The sequence below is a fragment of the Scomber japonicus genome, chromosome 1, assembly GCF_027409825.1.
Source record: "Scomber japonicus isolate fScoJap1 chromosome 1, fScoJap1.pri, whole genome shotgun sequence".
Classification (NCBI taxonomy): domain Eukaryota; kingdom Metazoa; phylum Chordata; class Actinopteri; order Scombriformes; family Scombridae; genus Scomber; species Scomber japonicus.
Window position 1 is genome coordinate 32,447,312 of NC_070578.1, and position 21,464 is coordinate 32,468,775.

Sequence of the window (21,464 nt, forward strand, 5' to 3'; positions counted from 1 at the left end):
ACCAAAAAAAATACTCTTCATTATTCGAATCTCTTCAATTACAGCACAGTTAACTCTAATTCAGGTCAAACTGTTGGCAGCACTGTTTGCCAGCTCTTTGTTTTGGCAAGATTTAGTGTGTACATCGATGATTGGCTTATGGTAATGAGATTTAGCAGAAAGCAGGGATCATAACATACAATAACATAAAACCATGCAGAGAGCTGAACTGTTCGTGACCGGCAGTAGAGCAAAGATCACCGTCCCTCATCAGCATCTTGTTCTCATCCTACTTCCAAATCAAGATGTTGTTTAAGAGTAAAGGAATCCCTAATTGTTCATTACAAAGTCAAATCATGGCTTCCTTTATGGGTCATTTAGTCAGTTAAACCAATCTGCTCAACGGTATTGCCAACATGTGTAACCACCTACTGTGTAAATCACTGGATTGATTACAGAAGTGTCTGTACATTTACCTTAGATTACCCCCTACAGAGTTAAGCAAGCAAGGACAAATTCGATATATAGCATCCACAGACATTCCTTATATATCATCTGCTACCTCAGATATTACTTTTTAAGTGCATGTTGACCAATATTATATTTCAAGGCTGTTACATTGCCCCATTGATGAATGTGTAACTGCTAAAATGTCTAAAGGTGTATAAGGGTTATACAACGGCTTTCTGGAGTATTTGTGCATTGTGAGACATTTTCCTAGGACTTACTCTACAGCTTTTTTTGTATGTTATTTCCAGGTAATGTCTGAACTATTGCAATTCCTCTTGTCAAATTTCAGTTTATCAGTTAATTATCATCATTAGTGTATTTTTTGCATATATAAAAGTCCTATCTTTGACTTCTTGCCAGGAAGCTCTTTGCTCCATTATCTTTTCTCCTGTTTTTTGTGTTATTAGTGGGTTACTTTTAGCATTATAAACAGGCGTTGAGTTCTGGTCCTCTGAAATGAGGCCAACGCGGACTGCATTCTAGTAAAAGGCCACCGGGGGCGACCGTTTTGGTGTCAAAAGGACTTTTTAAAATGTGTTTATGGTCTCAATCGCTAGTTTAAAGCCTTCTTCAATGCAGTATGATGTTCATTTGTGAAATTTTGGCCTCCCTGATTTTATAGTTGACGATAAAGCAGGGCATGCATTAGTGTGTGGCTACGTCGTGATTGACAGGTTGAGTGCCCAATGTCCTCGAGATCCAGCCCTCGCAACCTCCCTGCTCTGCTGTTGGCTCCGCCCATGGCCCCACCTCATGCCCATATAAGTAGAATCTGTGTTTTTATTTTTCCCAGCATGCACCTGAAATTTTCAAGATGGCGCTGCCTAGATTCGAAACTGTTGCCTTCCGAGCAGCAGTCCACAAACGTCACGGATGTTACATCATCTTTTATACAGTCTATGATTATAACTCATGTTGGATAGTCTATTTAGTATTGTGGTGTAAAAGGAATGCCTAATTTGTTTTTCATTTTTCAAAACACAAACTTTCTATGCAAAGAGGTGAGTGTTTGTCCAGATTTTTGAACTGACCCCTGTTCACCTCTCCTCCCCAGTGGCAACTTTAAAGAATAAAGGCCAGACCTCCTGAGAAGACCATGGCTGACAAAATAACTAAATTAACCAAGTGCCACAGTGTTTATGATGGCTACATGCCAATAAACTGTGAAACAAAATGAGCTACTGGGAAAGAAAATTCTTATTATATAGGTGTGAAGACACTACACTACAGAGGCGTATGTGTTTCTAGATTCTGCCTACTAACACACAAAATGTTTAGCCATTGCTCCTTTGGTCCTAAATCTACTCTATTTATTGTTTTTTTAGTATTTTAATGACACCAGACATTTACGTAAATTAAATTATTGGCTCAACTGAACAGGTAGACAGGAAGAAGCAAAGCAACGCAATGTTTGCAGCAGGAAAAAGCACAGAAATCAACCATTTGTATTAAACTACTTGTAACTTCCAAGTGGTATAATTACAAAGAAAATCAGCTGATTATACTTGACTTTTGCAGAATAGTTCAGGAACCTTCATTGCTGCAAGAAGGAGTGCTGTTTTAGATGTGTACTCAACAACATAAAGTTATTGAGATAGTGTGCTTCCTGGTTGGAAAATGTGCACAGATAGTGGTGATAGAGAGACAAAACAAAAACAAAGTACATACAAGTGGCATGCGGTCTTCTGTGAAGTCTACATACAAAATAAATCTACAATTCTGCATTCTGGCAGGTATTTAACTAAACAGTTCAGTAAATTGATGTCATTATGTAATTGTTGTGTCCATCTGAAGCACTTGATCATGTTAGCAAAGCAGAGTTTAGTCAAAATGGTCCCAAATTAATTTGGACATCTGGTGAAAATCCCTTTTTTCTCATTGCAGCAGTGCAGTATGGTGTATTAATTTACAGTAAGAAGCGATAAGAAAAACACACACATCCCAATACCCAATAGGATGCGTGCTGGAAAAAAAAGTGCACAGTTGAACAGAGAGATCTGCACACCAAACGCTTGAACTGTCACAGCAGAAAATAAAAAGTCCCTTTAAACAGGAGCTATTTGGTGTGCAGATCTCTCTGTTCAACTTGGCGTAGTAATTTTCAGGACGTCTTCATCATCGTTTCTTATGATCTTGTGATGCAATTAAACAGTCTGCCTGCAGTTCATAGCACAGAAAATGCACTGCGTGACTATAGTGTGCAAGGCGGCATTAAGATAAGATATTCTCTAACTTATAAAAACTTTTAAGTATTCTTCTGACATGTTCATTATGAAACTTATTTTAAAGAAAAAAGTCACTTTATAGGTTTTAATGAGCGTATAATGAGTCACCATTAGTCATCATGTCAGTGTGGTTCCATCAAGAACGTGGGAATAAGTAATCAGATGTGGAAAAATAGTAATATCACAATTTAAAGTCATGTTCTGTATTTACAATCTTATCAAAAGTATAATAAGTACTCATTATGAAGCTGCCTCTGTGAGTGATACATTATTAAATATTATATTATTGGATGTGTATTACTCATGCATTACCATAAGCAGCATTTTAACATAGTCGGCTCAAATGGAGCTGAGCTACTTAATAGGCTTTGGGTAGTTTAAGCTCTACCTATACATTGTATTTTATAAACTGATCCCATGTTTTGTGTTCAAAATCTTTATTTGCAAGATAATTAGTAACTTTATGTGTCAAATAAATGGAGTTAAAGAGTACATTTGACTCATAAATGCAGTAAAGTAGAAGTACAAGAAAAATACATGGAGGAAATACATAACTTGCAAATGTCTCTAAATTGTATTCAAGTACAGTACTAAGTATTTACTTACATTACAGCACTCTTGACAAGTTAAACAATTGAATCTGTGTATGTGAGCTTGAAATACCTGACTCATGTCATTCTGAAGCAGCTAAACTCTCTCCACCTGTTAAACGAACCCCCCCCCCTGTGCCCCAAATAAGAATGGAAACTCTGTAGAAACAGCTCAGCATCTTTAAAAGGCAGCAGCTGTATTTAACACCTACATGTTTTGATGTGTGTGACTTTGTTATTTCAGTCCTACAGATATATAACAAGGCAAAACGGTAGATAATGTGTTATCATATATTTTTGTACCACTACAATGGTATTTACCAGTACAACGTGTTTCTGCAGCTATCTTAAGGCATCAGTGGGACACATCAGATTATGGTGTCAGCCCCTCAGAATCAAAGAGAAATGCTTCCTTCTAGATTAACTATTTTCCACTGACATTCATACGGAGAGAGAAATCCATTAGAGAAGAGGTAGAAGAAGAGAGACCGATTTCTCAACCAACTCAAGCCACAGCAGTCATGATCACAATCATGATCAAAGACACACTCCACTGTTTACAAAGTACTTGGTAAAATAGATATATTCATGCCGGCGAATGTCCACCTTTGATTGAAAGCAACAAGCTCTCCCCCTCTCGTCTCCAGGGATTGTCAAAAGGCATTTGGCGAACAGAAAATCATTAAAAGTAATGGAAGCAGACAAGGCAGGAAAAGTGGGCTCCTGATAAGTGAATTAGAGTAAAATTCTGCATTTTGGTTAAACCTTGTGAAAGTCTACACTGAACAATAATGAGGATGAGAACGGGACTTTTTTATGTGTAGTGTGACTCAAACAATGAAATGATGCTTTGATGACTCACCTCTTGCTGTAAATCCTTGATGATTTTGGTTTTTTTCTCCATCTCCACTTTAATTAATTTGATCTGGAGACAAAGAGAACAGAGGAAGAATACTCACACTCAATCACCAGCTTCACTGTCATTCAATGAACATTTAAAAAAAAGATTGCATATTATAATTATACCGATTCATACAATGTATTTAAATTAAGTGCAATGAATGGATGTATGACACTTTAGTATCTGATTTATAGTACTCCAATATTAGAATATTTCTAATTTGGCATTTAGGATGTTACCATGAACCAATGTTGTTCCTCATAAACTGACAGAAGAGAACATATCTCTTTTTTTTTCCTTTTTAAAGTCAAGGTCACATTTTTTTTCACTTTCAATCAAAGCACCCAGGAGAACTATAAACTCGATCGCGCCAGTTGACTCACATCCCCAAGCAGGGCATGATAACATAAAAGGTCATGTTTGAATCGTTCAGTCACTGCCACTTCCTCCGATAATGGAAAAAATAAAAATAAAGACACATTGAAAACATTAAAGAAGGAAAGAAAAAAAAATTAAGAAAGTTGAAGCAAAAAAAAAAAAATCAATCAATAAATAAATAATAAAATAATGTAGCCTCTATGCATTAGCACTGAAGTGTGCCAAATGCTTGTGATGATGCTAGTGTAAGCAGAAAAAAAATAAAAATTGTGTCAGCATTTGATTTATTATCTTTAATTTAACCGATATGAGGAGTGTTGCTACGTTTACATTCGGGCAGTATATCGAGGCTCCTTCCATAAATGATCACTGTTCCTCATAAACTGACAGAACCACAGAGGCCCCTGACTATAGTGAAATTCAAAACACAGTATTTCACTTTCAGACGGCCACCTATCAAGTCTAAAAGACTTTTTAATTCTGATAAAAACTGCTGCCACGTAGTATATTTCCCTCGTGTCTTGCAAAGTTAGTTTAGCATAACAAGTGTCCAGAAATGTTCCATCCACGACTCTCTGATTGCAGCACATATGATTTGCCGAGGCATTTATTCCTGCAGTGAGCGACTGCCTATTTTCCACTGTGTGCCTGACTTAATAGCCCATATGCTCATCATGTCAGAGTGATATCTTTTTTTATCGCAATCCTTTTATCATGAGCTCAGCATGTCTTGCTGGTGCAGGCCTGTGGCTTGTGTTTAGCAAACAGACAGAGGTTCAAACACCAAGTGCAGATGGAAAACTGCTGCCAATGGCTACCGTATATATCTACACGAATGAATTATCCGTGTGTATGTGTGTGTGTGCCTGTGTTGGAGGGAGGTGGGGGTTAGGAGGGAGGTGGTTAGATAGGTCAAGGTTTTGTCTTTCTTTCTGTTTGTCATCCTGTAAAGACGGCTTTAAAATGTTGTGTGTCCTTCAGAGAGGTCATCAAGATAGGCCTGAGGACAAAGAGGAAAAGATTCATGGTGCTGGTGACCTCATACCAGGTATGCACCTCAGGGAACTGTAAACTAAGCCTCACCAGTTGACTCACATCCCCGAGCACGACATGATAACATCAAGGTTCATGTTTGAGCCTTTCAGTCACTGCTGCAGCCCGCAGGACTGGTTAAAAAACACCCTGCTGCAGCATTTAGGGTTTCAGTTAAAAACTGTTGTTTTTTGTTGCTTTAGCTCTATATGTCAGGTGAAATGTAAAAAAATAAAAGAGTACAAAAATGAAACATAGCAGAAGTGATGTGTTGTATTGGTTTTCAGCTGTAGTAGTACCAGCCAAACACACCTTCTCATTTCTTTGTATGAGAAAGTGTGTCAAAGGTGTTGACTGGTTCTGTAGGGGAAACCAATGCAATGTTGTTCTCTGGTCATTTTACTGTTTTCCTAAATTATTATTATTTTTTCTTTTTTGCTTGAATTATGAATCACCTGGTGCTGAAAATTAAGTATTATGTATTTACAACAGTTTTAACAACTGATAAATAATTTAAGACCTTTAATTAGCCTCAACTAAGATGTTCACTATCTTACTTTAGTCTGCAATTTCAACCTGATGTTTGTGTTTAAAGTGCAAGTAATGCAATGTTTATAGAATGTCTGGCTATTTGCAGTCCTTGTCCCTGGTTGGGCTTTTAATGGATAAAACACATAGTAAACCACTAATATAGGCCTAGAGACCAACAGCAGACATAGACAAACAACCAGTACAACAAATGACACTTCAGAACAATGATTGAAAATGATGATTAAGAACAAAAGGCATGAGCATAAACATGGATGCTGTACAGACCCATGTATCACAGTATTCACAGATTTGCCTTAGTATTGGAATATTTAAATTAAATTAATATTTTTTTAATTTATGATGGCAGGGTATTCAAAATCAGATGGCCTTTAACTGGAAAGGAGGATTGACCTATAGTTGTTTTGTGTTTTCCTGGTTTGCAGTCTCCCCTTGTAGTGGCTGCTTTGGTATTATAGTTTAAATTCATTTGACTGTCTAGTTCTGGATCAAGGCCATTCAAACACTAAAAAAAAGAGCGATTTATAAAATTTTCAAAGCTTAATAAATTATACTTTTTCTGAACTTTACAATGCTTCCATTTTAATGGCTTCTGATCCAATATTTTCAAAGTCTGTTTGTATAATGACACAGATTTCACTATTGATTGGGTTGCTTGGCCCCTTACAGTTACACAATGAGAAAGATACAATAAAATCATGGTGTGTGTATATATAGTTGGGCAGCCTTTATGGGTAAGTAATATTTTATAAGTTGAAAATAGTTAAGGTTAGTCTTAAACACTTTCCAAATATCTGCTTCAAAATTAAAGTGGGCATCCAAGACAACATCTAGATATACTTTCTCTATTTCCTTCTGATATATAGTTAGTATACAGCTACCATGCACTTTTTGTCTTATTGAAAAGCACATTTAAAAAGTTTTTGTACAGCTTAGAGGAAATTACTTTGAAACCATTCACCTTTTCAGTAACTCTGTATCCTGTTGGCACATAATCCCTTTACAGATGTCTGCTAACTGATTAATGTCTAAGAAAAGAGCAGTGGTCCCATGATGGAAGCTTGTGGTATGCCCATTTTGCAATTAAAAAGTATCTCATGATTCACAGTATCAAAGGCCTTTTCTGGCTGAAAGAAACTTCTCCCACTACTTTACCATCAATCTAGATGCCTCTGAATAATTTCTGAAAGATATTATATAGCCATTTATGTTAAATATCTTGGTCAACACCCAAATTGTTTTGGATGTAGATGTTTGTTTCGTTCAATAAAATTAATCAATAACTTTCAAGATTGGTCAGGTGTTCCAGATATATAAATTAGAGTTATAATTCTTTGTTTTCCCAGGAAATTCCCCAGTAGTGATGGATAAATTCATTTTTTACATGCCTCATTGAAGTATAGACCTACTATTTGAAATGTAATAAGTGTCTAACCCAAACATTGAAAAAGCCTTTGAATTATTTAATTGATAAATCATTTGTTGAATTCTACCTTGATCAGTCTGTGTTCTGGAAAGGAAATTTGCTGTGTCATTTGGTGACGTCTCTATCACTTTAAAGTTTGCTGCCAGTTCCTCCACTGATTGGACAAAATAGGCATTAAGTGCATTTGCAATTACCATGCTATCAGAACTGATTTACATTAATTTACATTTAATTGAATTATTCCTTTTCCCTGATTAGACTCTCATTTAGTAAGTCTATTTATATGCCTCCAAAAGAGATGAGCTATTTTCTCATGATTGCTTAACAGCATAAAGTAGGCATTCTTAGCTTTTCTCGATTCACTGACCGCTTTAAAAGTGGGACTATCAATGCATAATGATTTTTTTAATGTGAGATCCCTCATTTTCATTATTTGATGAATATCATTATTGATCAGAGGCAGATAATGTCTTTTGTTATATACAGCAAACATTTCTAGAATCAATGGTCAAATTATGATTAGACAGATATTTCAGTTAATTATGAGTTATTATGACTTGCTCATATTTATTCATAAACATTAGATTTAAAAAGTGTTTTACTTGTTAGTGTTAGTTTTGTTGGGCATTAGATGCAATTTGATTGTGATTATTTTGTTAGTTTTACTGCCTTTGTCTAGACAATTTATGTTAAAATCTCCAAGTTATACATTTCACTGTGACAATTTAAAATGGTAACTGGAACAAAATAAGATGTCTTTCTAGTCTTCCAAACACTCAAAGTGCTAACAACCCACATTCGCCTGTTCACACACACATGTTCATACACTGATGGCACAGCCATCAGGAGCAATTTGGGTTTCAGTATCTCGCCCAAGGACATGCAGACTGGGGAGCCGTGGATTGAACCACTGATATTTCGATTGGTGGATGGCCCGATCTACCTCCTGAGCCCCAGCAGCCCCATTTAACAGTTTAACAGTTCATCTAAATCATGATAAAATGATACATTTTAAGAAGAAGGATTATAGTGAATTACAATGTTGAAAGTCATCTTAGATGACAAGACAATATTTCATATTAAACATTCTACATCAAATGTTTCCAGATTCATTTTAGAGAACTTCAGGGTATCTCTGATATAAACAAGGACTCCCCCTTCTTTTCCCAGTAGTCTGTGTTTTCTGTAACAAGCATACCCAGGAACATCAATCATAGTTGTTAGAATATTATTGTTCACCCAAATTTAACTCAGCCAGGAAATCCAAATTATAATCTATCAATAGATGTTGAACCTGATCTCCCTTTGAAATATGTAAATGACCTCCAAAAACTTTTGGTTTAGACTTAAAGACACAGATTACCTCTGAATGGTTTGAAAATACCTGAGTTTGTTTTGTTTAAGACCAATAACTGTCTCATCTCACATCTCTTAGTGAAAGCTGATGCTGAGTATGTCTTGGATGGTGTCCATAGAAAATGTAGTCCAGTTACTAGAATTAATCATCTGATAACAATGAATATCTGTACAAAATGTCATACAAATCCATCCAATACTTTAGATATTTCAGTCTGTGTCAAAGTTGTGGTATTATTTATTATAGCTTCTGATGTGCAGAACATTCACTGCAAAAGAGATTGACTCATGTAATTACTTGTACCTACTGACATATTTAGACACTGTGTTGTTGGTGTTTTCTGCACATCAGAAGCTGCAATAAATATCCCCATGTTTGCAGAGGTGTTCTTTTTAATCTTGAATCTAAGCAGGGTGATAAATGTCATTTGACAGAACATAAATGTCAAACTCAAACATAAGACCCTTCAAAAGCGAGTTTTCTGTGGTCTTAGGAAAATGGCATGAATGTCATTTGAAATGTTACTGTACACAGTGCAGATGATTTGATTGTTGATCGTAATGTCACGGTGCACATTAAGCCTTGTGACTGCGCATAAGAATTTGGGACTGTGGCAGGACCAGCTTTTCATTAGCATGAATTGAAATCCCAGAGGCATTGTGTTGCTAGTACAGCCAGTCAGGCTTGATTTGTTGATAAGGAGTTTTGTGGCAGAACAAGAGGCTGCCTCTTTGAATGTATGATGATACAAATGCGGGACAATAAAATAAGATAGAGCACATGCATAGGCATAACTTTTCAATAAAGCAACATCTCCATGGACACGCTACAGTACATATCAATGAATTTGTGTTTATAACAATAGACTTGAGCTGGGGCAGTTACAGCAGTTTTGGATGAGAGGCTCGTGGAGTTAATTCAATAGACATACAGGTTTATAATAAAAGCGTTTTTGTTTAAAAGGTTTATTGTTATATTTATTTACAGGAATTCTCCTACTCATCCAGTGAAGCTCCTGCTATTTCTGTGGTGTTAAGTTATTAAGTTCCCTTTCATAATTCAAACAGTCCAAATAGTACAATAATACAAAAAATGATACAAATGGTTAATTCACTATTAGGAAATACAGCCAGATGCACAATTATGATTTTATGGAATAACTGAAAGAAAAAAAAAAAGTAAATTCAAATTCATTGTAAAACATTGTTGTTGTTACAGAAAAGTCATACAGTCACATTACTCATTATTTGATTCTTAATGTTAATATTATAAGTAAGTAAGAATTAATTCTGATATTGAGCTAATTGGTTAAAATAGCAGTCAATTATAGAACAAAACACACTCATTAATTATTTTGTGATTAAAGGAACTTGTTTCAGTTGACAACAGCATCTCTTCTTAAAACAGTCAATATTCATATCTAACTATGATGGTCAAACATGAATTCTAAAGTAATAACTTAACCTGAATGATCTGCTCCTGCTTTGGAGCCTTTTATAATTGATATATATAGAGACATATCCCTAGGTGTGTCTGTAAGTGAATTCAATCTGTTCACATCTGCCCATTTAATTAGATATAGATGTTAAATAGATGTTAAATGTTTCTCATAAACTAGTCATACACAGCTGCATCAGTCTTAAACTTTAATTAAGTTATTACAATTATAAATAGAATATCATCTGCATACATGATAATGTAATATTCAAGCTTTCGTTGTTTATAATCATTTGTAAAAACTAAACCTGTGTATAACTGAAATGATTAAGTAATTGATTAACAGAAACAAATAAGCCACTATTTTAATGATCTAATTATCAATTCTTGTCAGTTCTTATCAAGTTAAAAAGCACAATATTCACTGATTGCAATGTCAATAAATCCATTTGTCGATCAATGGAAAATTAACCAGCAACTATTTTAATGATCAAATTGTCATTTTAGTCCAAAATTTGCAAAATTTAGTTTCTCAGATTTGATTATTTAATGTTTTTCTTTGTCATACATTATAGACAACGTTGGACTGTTGATGAAATAAGACATTTGAAGATGTAATCCTTTGACTCTAGTTGAAGCCTTAATCCTATATGATAAACATAGATGGATGGATGGATGGATGGATAGATGGATGGATAGATAGAAAGAACTAATTAATAAAAATGATCATCTGTTATTATTTCATTAGCCAGACAGTGTTTAAAATGCCTGTGTAGGATTTAATTAGATGCAGAGTGACATTCAGTTAAGCAAGGCTGCATTAAAGTACCATGTCCGAGGTATTAACCCCACCTCCCCAGGTTAATACCTCAAGAGTACCACACAAAGTCAAGCATTATTGTTTTTTTCCCCCGTGAATCTTTTTTTCCTTTTTTTTTTACCGGAGCCTGTGTATTAAAACATTTGGGAGATACAGGTAGAAAGATGGAAAGGTTGATACTGCGTATGGAGAGGTGGGTAAACAGATGGATAGGTGTTGTTAGCGTCATAATGCCTTTGTTCAATCTTGTTAATGATTGGGTGGGGGTTGGGCAGACGGGACACAAAGCACTCTCTCGCTATTTCTGTGATTTTCAATTAAGTGGTGAGGCGAGGAGCCGAGAGAGCTGGCTACTGGCTAATAAGCGTGGATCACTGAGGGGCCTGTGTGACAGGTGACGGGGCTGGTTAGAGAAGACCGGATGTTGATGGTCGGGTCAGTTCTGTCTTACCGTGGCCTGCTGCTTCTCTGCTCTCTCATTTGCCTCGTCCAGCTGCTTCTGCAAGGCTGCCTGGAGGGACTTCATCTCCTCTCTGTCAAGTGAGAAACACTCTGTTAGCACATCTTTCTCACACTCTCAGAGGCCTAAAAGTCTTTGACATTGAATGGCTTTCTTCACTCTATAGTCTAAGGTTAACTTTAGTTGGACCTTGGAGCCCAACCTCTTTGGATATATGTAATTGTGCCCAAGAGTCTTTTTTTTTTTAAATTTCATGACAAACATCAAGTTTTGCATGAGTGACATTTGTATTAATGCAAAGCAGTTGGTAAACAAATAAGTTTAAATAATATTATAATTTTAAGTTTCACAAATTAAAAATTTAGGAAGCACACATTGTGACTTAACATTTGTAACATTGAACTTTGGCACTTGATGTCCACCGTATAAATGAATGAATTACATTTACCTTATTTACAGTTTAAACATAATTCAAATGCATGAATCTTTTATGTTTCCTAGTTTGAATATAAACATTCATCTGCAGGCGTTATTTTTCCCTGCCATGTATAGCTAGTTATCCCGTAAATACTGTAAATGCACAGAATCACATTAATGCACCTTTTAACAAAAATAAACCAAGATACAAATAAATGGAAAAAGTCAGCTTGATTCTAGGTCAATAGGGAGATGTAGTATAAGGAAAACACAGTATGTAGTATTCATTTTGTTGTATTATGTAGTAGCCTATGAGCATTTGGAACACCCAACACTGATTTTATTCATGCTGTATGAAGACATGTGCTGCATTCATTATGCGTTTAACATAAATGTTAATGAATTAGAATGCAATGAGTATTTCAGTACCGTTTGATGCTCCTGTGCACAGATAACCGCAATGCACACTGAATTATGAATCAAGTGGGCAAGTGATGTGGGTCAGTGGTTTCAAAAAACGCTTGTAGACATTTCATTATGAGGCAGCTCAGTTAAATTAGAGGTAACAATTTATTTACTGTTTCCAAGCATAGCTGTAAGTTTGAGACTATACGACGAGGTCAAAGTCGGTCAGTGGAGTAGTCAGGCGGCAGTATCTTTAAAGGCAATGCAGCAATGCTCCATGTTTGTGTGGAGGGTATCTCACTGTTCAACAGCCATATACAGCACTCTCATATTTTATATGCCAGTGGTCTTGTCTCTTGGCAAGTTCAGCCTTGCAAACATTTTTCTTCACAGCGACCAGCCAACCACCACTCCTCTGGCATTTCATTTATATTCCCATCTCCTGCATCTACCACTTGGACACATTTTGTACAAACAAGATCAAAACTGCCCAAACTGACAGACAAGGGCACAGTAAAAACGTTAGATTGTCACACTTTCAAGGTAAAGAGTAGTAAACATGCAAGTGAGTGCAAAAAGGTTGACAGCAGGTTAACTCATAGCTGATTTAACTTTTTTCTATTTTTGCAACTCTTCTGCTTTCTGTACCTGATCTGTTGCTATACATTGTTTTTTGAATTACAGTATGTAGCAAAATTATTTTCAGAAAGCAATCAAATGGTTTGTTAAGAGTTGTCAAAAATAAATGACGTGCAATGAATCACCTGTCTGCATCCACCATGATGGAGTCCGCTAGTAATCACACTTGGCATAGATGAAACTCCAAGGGTGGATTAATAACACTTTGATAAAAAAAAGCAGCTAACAAATGCTTGGTAGGCAACACTGAGCCAAGCTGCTGCTTTATGGTTTTTAGCTTGATGACATGTGAGAGCTGCCATGGACTGGTGATAGCCTATTGATTAGCTATCAAGATACTGCACACAGGAGGCTGGACTTCAATCAGGCTGACATTTCGGAGAGCATGGAGGCCACAAATGACTCCTAATCATTAACAGTCTCATTACACACAACATTAATCAGACAATCCTAACTGGTAAAGCACTTTAGGTAAACACTTTTACAGCTCGCCTGCAAAAAGATATAGCCCTAAATCACAGACGCTTGATGTGCTTTTTCACAAAAAGAAGACAGGCGGATTATTTCCAAGTATACAAGAATGATTTATGATTGGATTATGTATTATCCAGCTGCTTCTGTGTATGCTGACTTGTAAAAGCAAACTGGGCAATGCCTTAGAACAACCTGCATCAATAATGGTGAATAAATCATTATATAAAGGCCTTGTGAGCTTAATTTACTAAGGGTGATGGAATCCAGTGTGAGTACACTATTTTCTGCAAAAGTTTGAGTTATTATTTCACATGTTCTTCTTTTATTTCCTGTTTCTTTATTATTGGTTTGATATTGATGAGTCTGAGAGAAAAAAAAGGTGGTGCAAATCACTTCTGTGCAGTGACCGAGATCTACTGCGGCAACATTTGGATCAAAATGTCATGACAGTTGTCAGGTTGTTTGTCTATGTCACTGACACTCAATCAATCAAACCATATCAAACCATGCAGACCTGATGAAGCTGTGTATGAGAAGAGTTTTTTCAGTGCTGAAGTAAATAATACCTAAAGATGACTTTGATTGTTATGTATTCATGAATTCATGAATATTTTTATATACTGTATAGAAAAACACTTCAATTGTCAGGACCTTTAATATGTGTTCATTTCAATTCAATTATTGATAAATGAAGATTTGATTGATGGAGAATGGATTCCTGCATCATTTTCTAATACAAGTAAGTAGGACATTATTTTCTTATTTGTTTTATTTATGATTTAATTACAAATGTTTGGTGTTCATTAAAACAATCCATGCCTTAGATTTGATCACTTCACCATGTATTACTGATGTTTAATGTATTAACCTTAATCTTTATGACAATCGTGAGCAGCAACAGCAATGTTAGTAACTCATGTCTAACACACTCATGATGCCTCACTTTACCTCTGTTTGTGGCTGAGATCCAGAATCCTCTGCACGTCCTTCTTGGCCACTGAGTCATCATTTTTCAGCGACTAAAAAGAGAACAGAACACATTCTTGTTTTTCGAGGAAGGAAAGACAAACACCAAAATGAGACTTATGACAAAGCACTGAGGAAACATGGGGGAAACAAATATAGTGTGTACAATACACTTGTGATTCAAAATACACCTTGGGTTTTCAAAGTTGCAAGTTCACTCCAGGCAAAAAAAAGTCAGCAGCTTCAATGTTAACTATGGAAGTCAGAGGGGGATTAAAGGTAAACGTATTGGAAAATAATTGAGGTGAATACCGGTAATATTAAAATGATGCAGCAGATATAAAATGCTCTTGATGCCTCAGAAAAATGATGAAGCCTCTAACAATCTGATGATGAATGTCTTTTAAAAATCCTAACGAGGGTAGAGAAAAAGCGCACGGCGTCTACTGGCGCCTAAGCACCTGCCTGACGGGTAATTATGGATTAGCCAGGTCTCTGATTGCCCTATGAGCCCTTCAAGATATTTTGTATTTGTTATGAGTTGGACAGAAATTTCCAAACTTCTAAGAAAATGAGGACTCAAAGGGGAGATAGCTTCTCTTTAAATTACGCTCTAAGGTGATATTTGTGGCAATTAACACCACATTTCCATAAACCCTGTATCCTCCTGTCACAGAGGAGATGTTTTTTTTTTCTTCTCCCTAGTCCCTGACGTCGCTTCATGAGCGTTATATTGAAGAGTAAGAAAAAGGAAAGAAGCCAGCAACAGCTCTTGACATTAGGGAATGCATATTTACTCAACATAATGTCAAGTTGAAACTGTGCAGTTAGAACAGTAAAACTGCTCTGAATTGTGTATTACAAGCCAAATCACAGCAATTCCTTCTTCCTCTCTCAAGGGGTTCCCCCCCTGTAATTTGGTGATTTGTATCATCTGTCACTGAACTATGAGTCAAATGGCCAGTTTTCTATGCTTCCCTGCAACAATGTCCACAAAAAAGCATGATAAAAGCTTGGGCCATATATTTCTACAAGCCTTAGTTTAAAGTGGTTTATGGTTTGGATGCACTTCCATTTTTAAAGTTTGGATGTCAGAAATCTCAAAAACAATGTTTAGCTATTTGCCAAAAGCAGGTAATAGATTAGGGCTGCTTGATTATGGCAAAAATCTATATTGAGATGATGATTATTCAGCAGGATTACTCACTGACTCAGAACAGAAATGCTTCCATTTGATCAAATATATAAATCCAAACAGACTCTGAGACACGTGTGAGTGACGTGCATCTCACGGAAGGATGTTGTCATCATTGTTGGGAGCAAAAATCATAATTTAAAATACAATTTGATGAATCGCCTCGTCCTATCATACACTGTCAGCTTGTTGATTGTGTTTCTCTAACTACCAGAGATGACTCATGAAATTGACCATGTCTAAATAATGTCAAAATATCTAATATATTTATAGTATCTAATCATTTTCAACATAAAATCATGTATGTGATGTGATAAGCACATCAGCACATACTGGACCAGCCTACAATCCTCAAATGTGACCATGACATCTAATTCTGACAGCATCTACTCTTAACTCATTTGCAAATGTTTCATGAGGTTATTTTTTCAAAGTACAATCCAAATTGCTCCCAAAGGCCACATTTAGGTGCAGGGCTAAAGAACTCCTATTATAGTACTAAATGATATATAAGGATCTCACCCGGGAGCCAGTGCCAACAATAAATCCCCTCCATCACATAAAGTTTAATTATCAAGGTTGCTGACCTGCACCTAGAGGGCAACTCATTAAAACTATAAACATTTACTCCATCAAACCCAATACTAAAATACTAAGTGCTTGTCCCTGTTGACTTGATTCTCCTTTAAAAGTTGATGATTTTTATGTAGATGATGTTTTCCCCCTGCAGAATAGATTTGTTCCACCGAACACTATTTCAAATCTAACCCAACCTCTGCCCTGCCCAGCATGCTGGCTCAGGGCCCAGGGCCAAGATAGATGCCAACCTTGCTAGCCTGGAGTGAATAGACATCAAAGCCTACCCAGGGGACGATGGTAATCAGAGTACATGAGCTTTTTTCCCCCTATACACATGGGACATGTCTTACCAACACACACTGATGCAGGAAAAGTCTGCATATCATTAGTTTGATTATTGATTTGCTGACAATTTTACCGGCCAACAAAAGTTGCCTGAAGCTTAAAAACACCAACACCATGCAAAGAGAAAACTACCACTCAGACTGCAGCTTTGGGAGGGCTGTGCAGAAACCCAGGGCGTCTGAAACCCGAGGTCTAAAAATGTCCAAGAGGGAGGCTTATTTTGCAGGATCATTGTTGCATGCATTGATGCGAGTGAAAAATACTGAATGATTAAAATATCTGAATGTATAATTGAGTTTCTGTTCATTTCTTGTCATTGCCAAGAGCTGTAATGAAGTTGACCTAATCTGGCTGGTGGGAAGTGATGTGCAGTATCTAACACTCAGATAATTGTGTTTCTTGAGAAGGCTCATAGAATTATAATATCTACAGTATAATAAGGTACATTACTTGGTAAAATGTCCAAGACCAGGCATTTTGGCGGAACCAACAGATACCTCCCCTTGCAGCAGGGATAATAATCCTCATTATCATCCAACTAAAGTTGTCTTATCAACCCACATTTTATTCTCACTTTATGTAAAATAACATTCACTGCAGGAATCCTTATATACATATTGTTGCGTCTTTGTTTTCAGGCCAAGTTTAATTAGGGCAACAATCTTTAAAACTTTCCAGAACACATATACATGGTAAAGTGAGGTTTGGGTGTATAACTAACATTTCTCTAAATGTCGAGATGCTGCATTTTTTTCCCCAACAAAAAAAAATAAGTGTGAAACCTGCATGAAGCTCTCATTAAAGCCACAGGTTTGTTTACTTTCTCGTTTGATAGGAGCCATCACATTCTTTCAAAATTACTGTGTAGCCTGGAATAGATATAATTAAAGCAAACCTGCAATTTATGATGAGATTGGGTTGTATTTTTGTAGCTCAGACCATCGGTTATAATAACATACTGTTCACAAACATCATTGCTGGAATCCAGGACCAAGATATCACAGTGACTAGTTTGCCAGGTTATAGCTTTCAAGCATGTTTAGATTCTTATATATTATGCAGTACCATCAGAGAGGTGTCTGATTCTGCTGCATGGAAACAACCCCAAACATACAGAAAGTCATAAAGAAATATCTTCATGTATAATTAGAACAAGAAGTTCTGCAACAGATGGTATGGCCCCCACAGAGCCCTGATGTCAACATCATGGAGTCAGTCTGTGATTATATGAAGAAATAGAAATAATTGAGACACTGAAATCCACAGAAGAACTGAGGCTAATTCATCAAGATCCAGATTCAACCGTCCTGCCGTGTGCCTTGAAAAACTGTGTGTAGGTATACTGAGAACTGCTGCTGTATTCAAGGAAGAATATACCATAATCATCAATACCAAATAGAGGTTTAATTTAGATTTCAGCTGCTTATTGAACATTGTATATAGTCCATTGATAAATAAAAACAAGAAGACTGAGTGAGTTCATTCAAACCGTACTTTTCCTTCAATCTGTGTATTGATGATTACAGTTGAAGGCTTTGAAAAGTGAATAGAACATTTGTATGGATTGATCATCCTGTCTTTTTCTTTTCTTTCTCTTTTCTTTCTCTTGGGAAAAGACTGTAACTTCTGTTCTCATGAGTGCTAAAATAAAAGTTTGCTTACTTACTTACTGATACTTTCTAATGGATATGCATTCCCATCCCTGCATTGCTTATTCAGCAACTGTATTTCAAGTAAATCACTGCATACATAACAGTGAGGTTGAGTCATCAAATAGAAAATACTTCCACATTCATATTTAATAACCATGAGTTGGCATATAGCAGGCTGATTGGAAAATAATCGAGAAGAACTGGAATCACTCATTTCCAAGTCATGTAATGGCAGAAATTAGAGGTTGTTAAATTACATCCGGCCCTCAACTCACAGCTAAACAAAGCCTTCTAACATCGCTGCGTCTTTCAAAGAGAAACAGTAAAATTCCAACCTGAATGTTGCCTTTTATGCTGTCCAGCTCCTTTGATGTCTTGGAGAGCTGGTGCAGGATGTTGCTTCGTTCACTGAAGACTTCCTTCAGCGTTTTTTCAAGCCCATCGTAGCCTTGTCTGTTGAGAGAATGAGAGAGAAAGACTTCACTATTTAAAGTGTCTTCCACCAGTTGACAGCATTCACATTTTTTTGTCACCCATGAGACAAAGAGGTGTTTTAAACTGGATTAAAAGCACTGTCTTTAAAGCTAAAGGGTAGAGCAATAGGGGAGAAAACTAATATCTACTCAGCACAGTGCCTTGATGACTTAAAAAAAAAGAAAAGAAAAAAGTTTCTTTCAAATCAACCACTTTAGTGAAGTCTGGTCTTTTGACAGAGATATGCCTTTTGACCAGAGGTATGTTCCTGCATTCCATTTAAACATTCATGCAGTCCCTCCAATTATTAAAGAAAAAAAATCTACAGGGTGTTTTCTCAAATCCTTTTTTTTCTCTCTGAAGCTCATCTGAATGGCACTGCAGAGGCATTTTTTGTCATTTATAACTGAGCTTCCGAAGAGGCAAACATTTCTTCACAGCATGTTTTCATGAACTATAGCCATAATCAAGATTTTCTTTTTTTTATGATGAATGTAATCCCCACTGAGCGATGTACTGAAGAAAAAGCACAAAGAAGATTTGAGTACAAAAAGAAGAGTTAAAGGCACCCGGTGTGCATTAAGTGAGCAGACACAGAGGGAACAAAAGCTGAGGATACTGTCATACTGAGAGCTGACAATATGTGGTTGGTTATTGTTAACTAACTAGATTATCATTTTACCCTTTTAAATGTCAATTGTTAACTACTAGTTTATCTTTTTACCCTTTTAATTGACACAATCAGAGATAAAGGAGTTAGGAGTTACCATGTGTTCACTTCCTGCCTGACCCAATCTGAAAAACTGAAATGAAATATCCTTGTTTACTGACTCAAAGACATCAACAGCTCTTCTGGGAGGTGTTTATAATCAAGTGTATCTACATGTGGTTACTCTACTAATAAAATACCCTACATTTCCCCCTAAATTCAATATATTTGATTACTACAATGAGCCCTTGTGTCTTTTAATCACAAAAGGCCGTCTGTGGTTAGCAAGACAGACATGTAAAAAAAAAAAAAAGAGGTCAAGTACAAGTGCTATAATGTAATCTTTATAATGGACGTGGAATCAACTTCTGTAAGGTAGAGAGTTGTTTTTGTTTTTTGTACCCCCTGCCAGGACGAGCTGTGCTTATCAGGAGACAAATTGAGGTCAGTCAGTAAAATGGCCCTGCCTCACTCTGATGCTCACCTGCCCCATTTTACTTTGGCCATTACTGTGCAGTTATGCTGATGTAGAGTGTGGAGTGTCACAGATTGAAATATTAAAACTAATTTGAGAATGATGTATTGAAAGTAATAATCTATACGAGAACAAGCTGTATTAGATTTAAATTTAAATTATTAATAGATGCGTATGATGCTAGTTTTTAAAAGGTGAAACTAATGTTATTTATGAATGCTTCACTGACAGGATTTATCTAGTTGTAACAGTGTTTTCAAAATAAAGTATTATAATACAGATTATAAACATAGACAACATAGATAACCCTCTTCCAAAAATGACTACATAATATTAAATGATTATTTTCTGTTGCAAATGAGTATATAAATGCAATTGTCAAAAGGTATGTACCCAATCAATGTTTAAAATCTGGAAATATGTAACTAAAAGCATATGCATTTGATATAGTTGATTAATTCCATTCTAAATACTTGGTAGTAGTCCCAAAAACTCTCACTCATCTCCCCCCTTTACATGAATCACTGTTTATAATAAAATTTAGTCGACCATTCCTAGGTACAAAGAAAAATAGAAAACTCACTCGGCTGAGTGCGTTTTCCATCATGGATGGTGCCGAGTGCTGCCACATTATTCCAAATCCATGGCTTCGTTTCAGCCTGGGACATCTTCCAAAAACCCTGCACACTCCATGTCATAGATCCCAGCAGCAGATCATACACAATAACACATGAATCACTAATAGCAAAGCAATACCTGGGAAATAAATAAATAACACGGAATACTGAATCCCACACATGACTTGCCACCATATGGCATTGGCGGGAAATTTATTGCAGGTTCATGCAATGGGGGAAGATGGGGTGAGAGATTCCTCCCCGTCTGCCATATTATTCATTACCCGATGGAATAGGCCCTTGGGTATCTGCGAAATGAATAAGGCCCATAATTTGAGGTCCACTGACAGATAAACATGTATATCACAAGGCTCTTAGATAAAGCTGAGATTATTTTTTTAGCTGATGCACTACAAATTGCTCATTACAACAAACAAATGGTAACAGCTGCATGATTGCACTGCAACCTCCTAAGAGTCTAGTGTTCTAGCTGCCTCCTCCCAGACAAAGATCCCCCTTTTTCAAGGCAGAGAAGTGTGATAATGAGGACCAGAATGCCTGGCAAAGAGGCTTATGATCAGAAATGGCACCACCAGGCACACGACCATAAAGCAGTAGTGATGAGATAATGAAATCTTTCATTTCAGACATCTGCAGTTTGAAATCAGTCCCTGGCTGTCCCCATGAAACTCATCAAACTCCAGAGACTGAGGCGGAGGCATCTTTTATTGGATCCGATTATTGAGGACAAATATTTCTTTACCCTTGGAGTCACAGCAGGTCTCGGAGTTATATGAGGCTGACCCTGCAGTGTGAGATAGAACTGCTGAGGCTAAAGGAAACACCACTGAAG

At 36.5% G+C, this 21,464-nt stretch overlaps 1 protein-coding gene across 1 annotated transcript in view; it reads right to left on the reverse strand.

Annotated features, from left to right (window-relative positions):
* luzp2 (leucine zipper protein 2) overlaps positions 1–21,464 on the reverse strand; it is a 90,169-nt gene that overhangs the window by 61,406 nt on the left and 7,299 nt on the right. Inside the window, exons 2-5 of the mRNA XM_053321123.1 lie at positions 18,672–18,789; positions 14,548–14,618; positions 11,656–11,737; positions 4,167–4,229 (exon numbers count right to left, since the gene is read on the reverse strand). Coding sequence (XP_053177098.1) covers positions 4,167–4,229; positions 11,656–11,737; positions 14,548–14,618; positions 18,672–18,789 — 334 coding nt within the window. The remainder of the gene's footprint in view (positions 1–4,166; positions 4,230–11,655; positions 11,738–14,547; positions 14,619–18,671; positions 18,790–21,464) is intronic.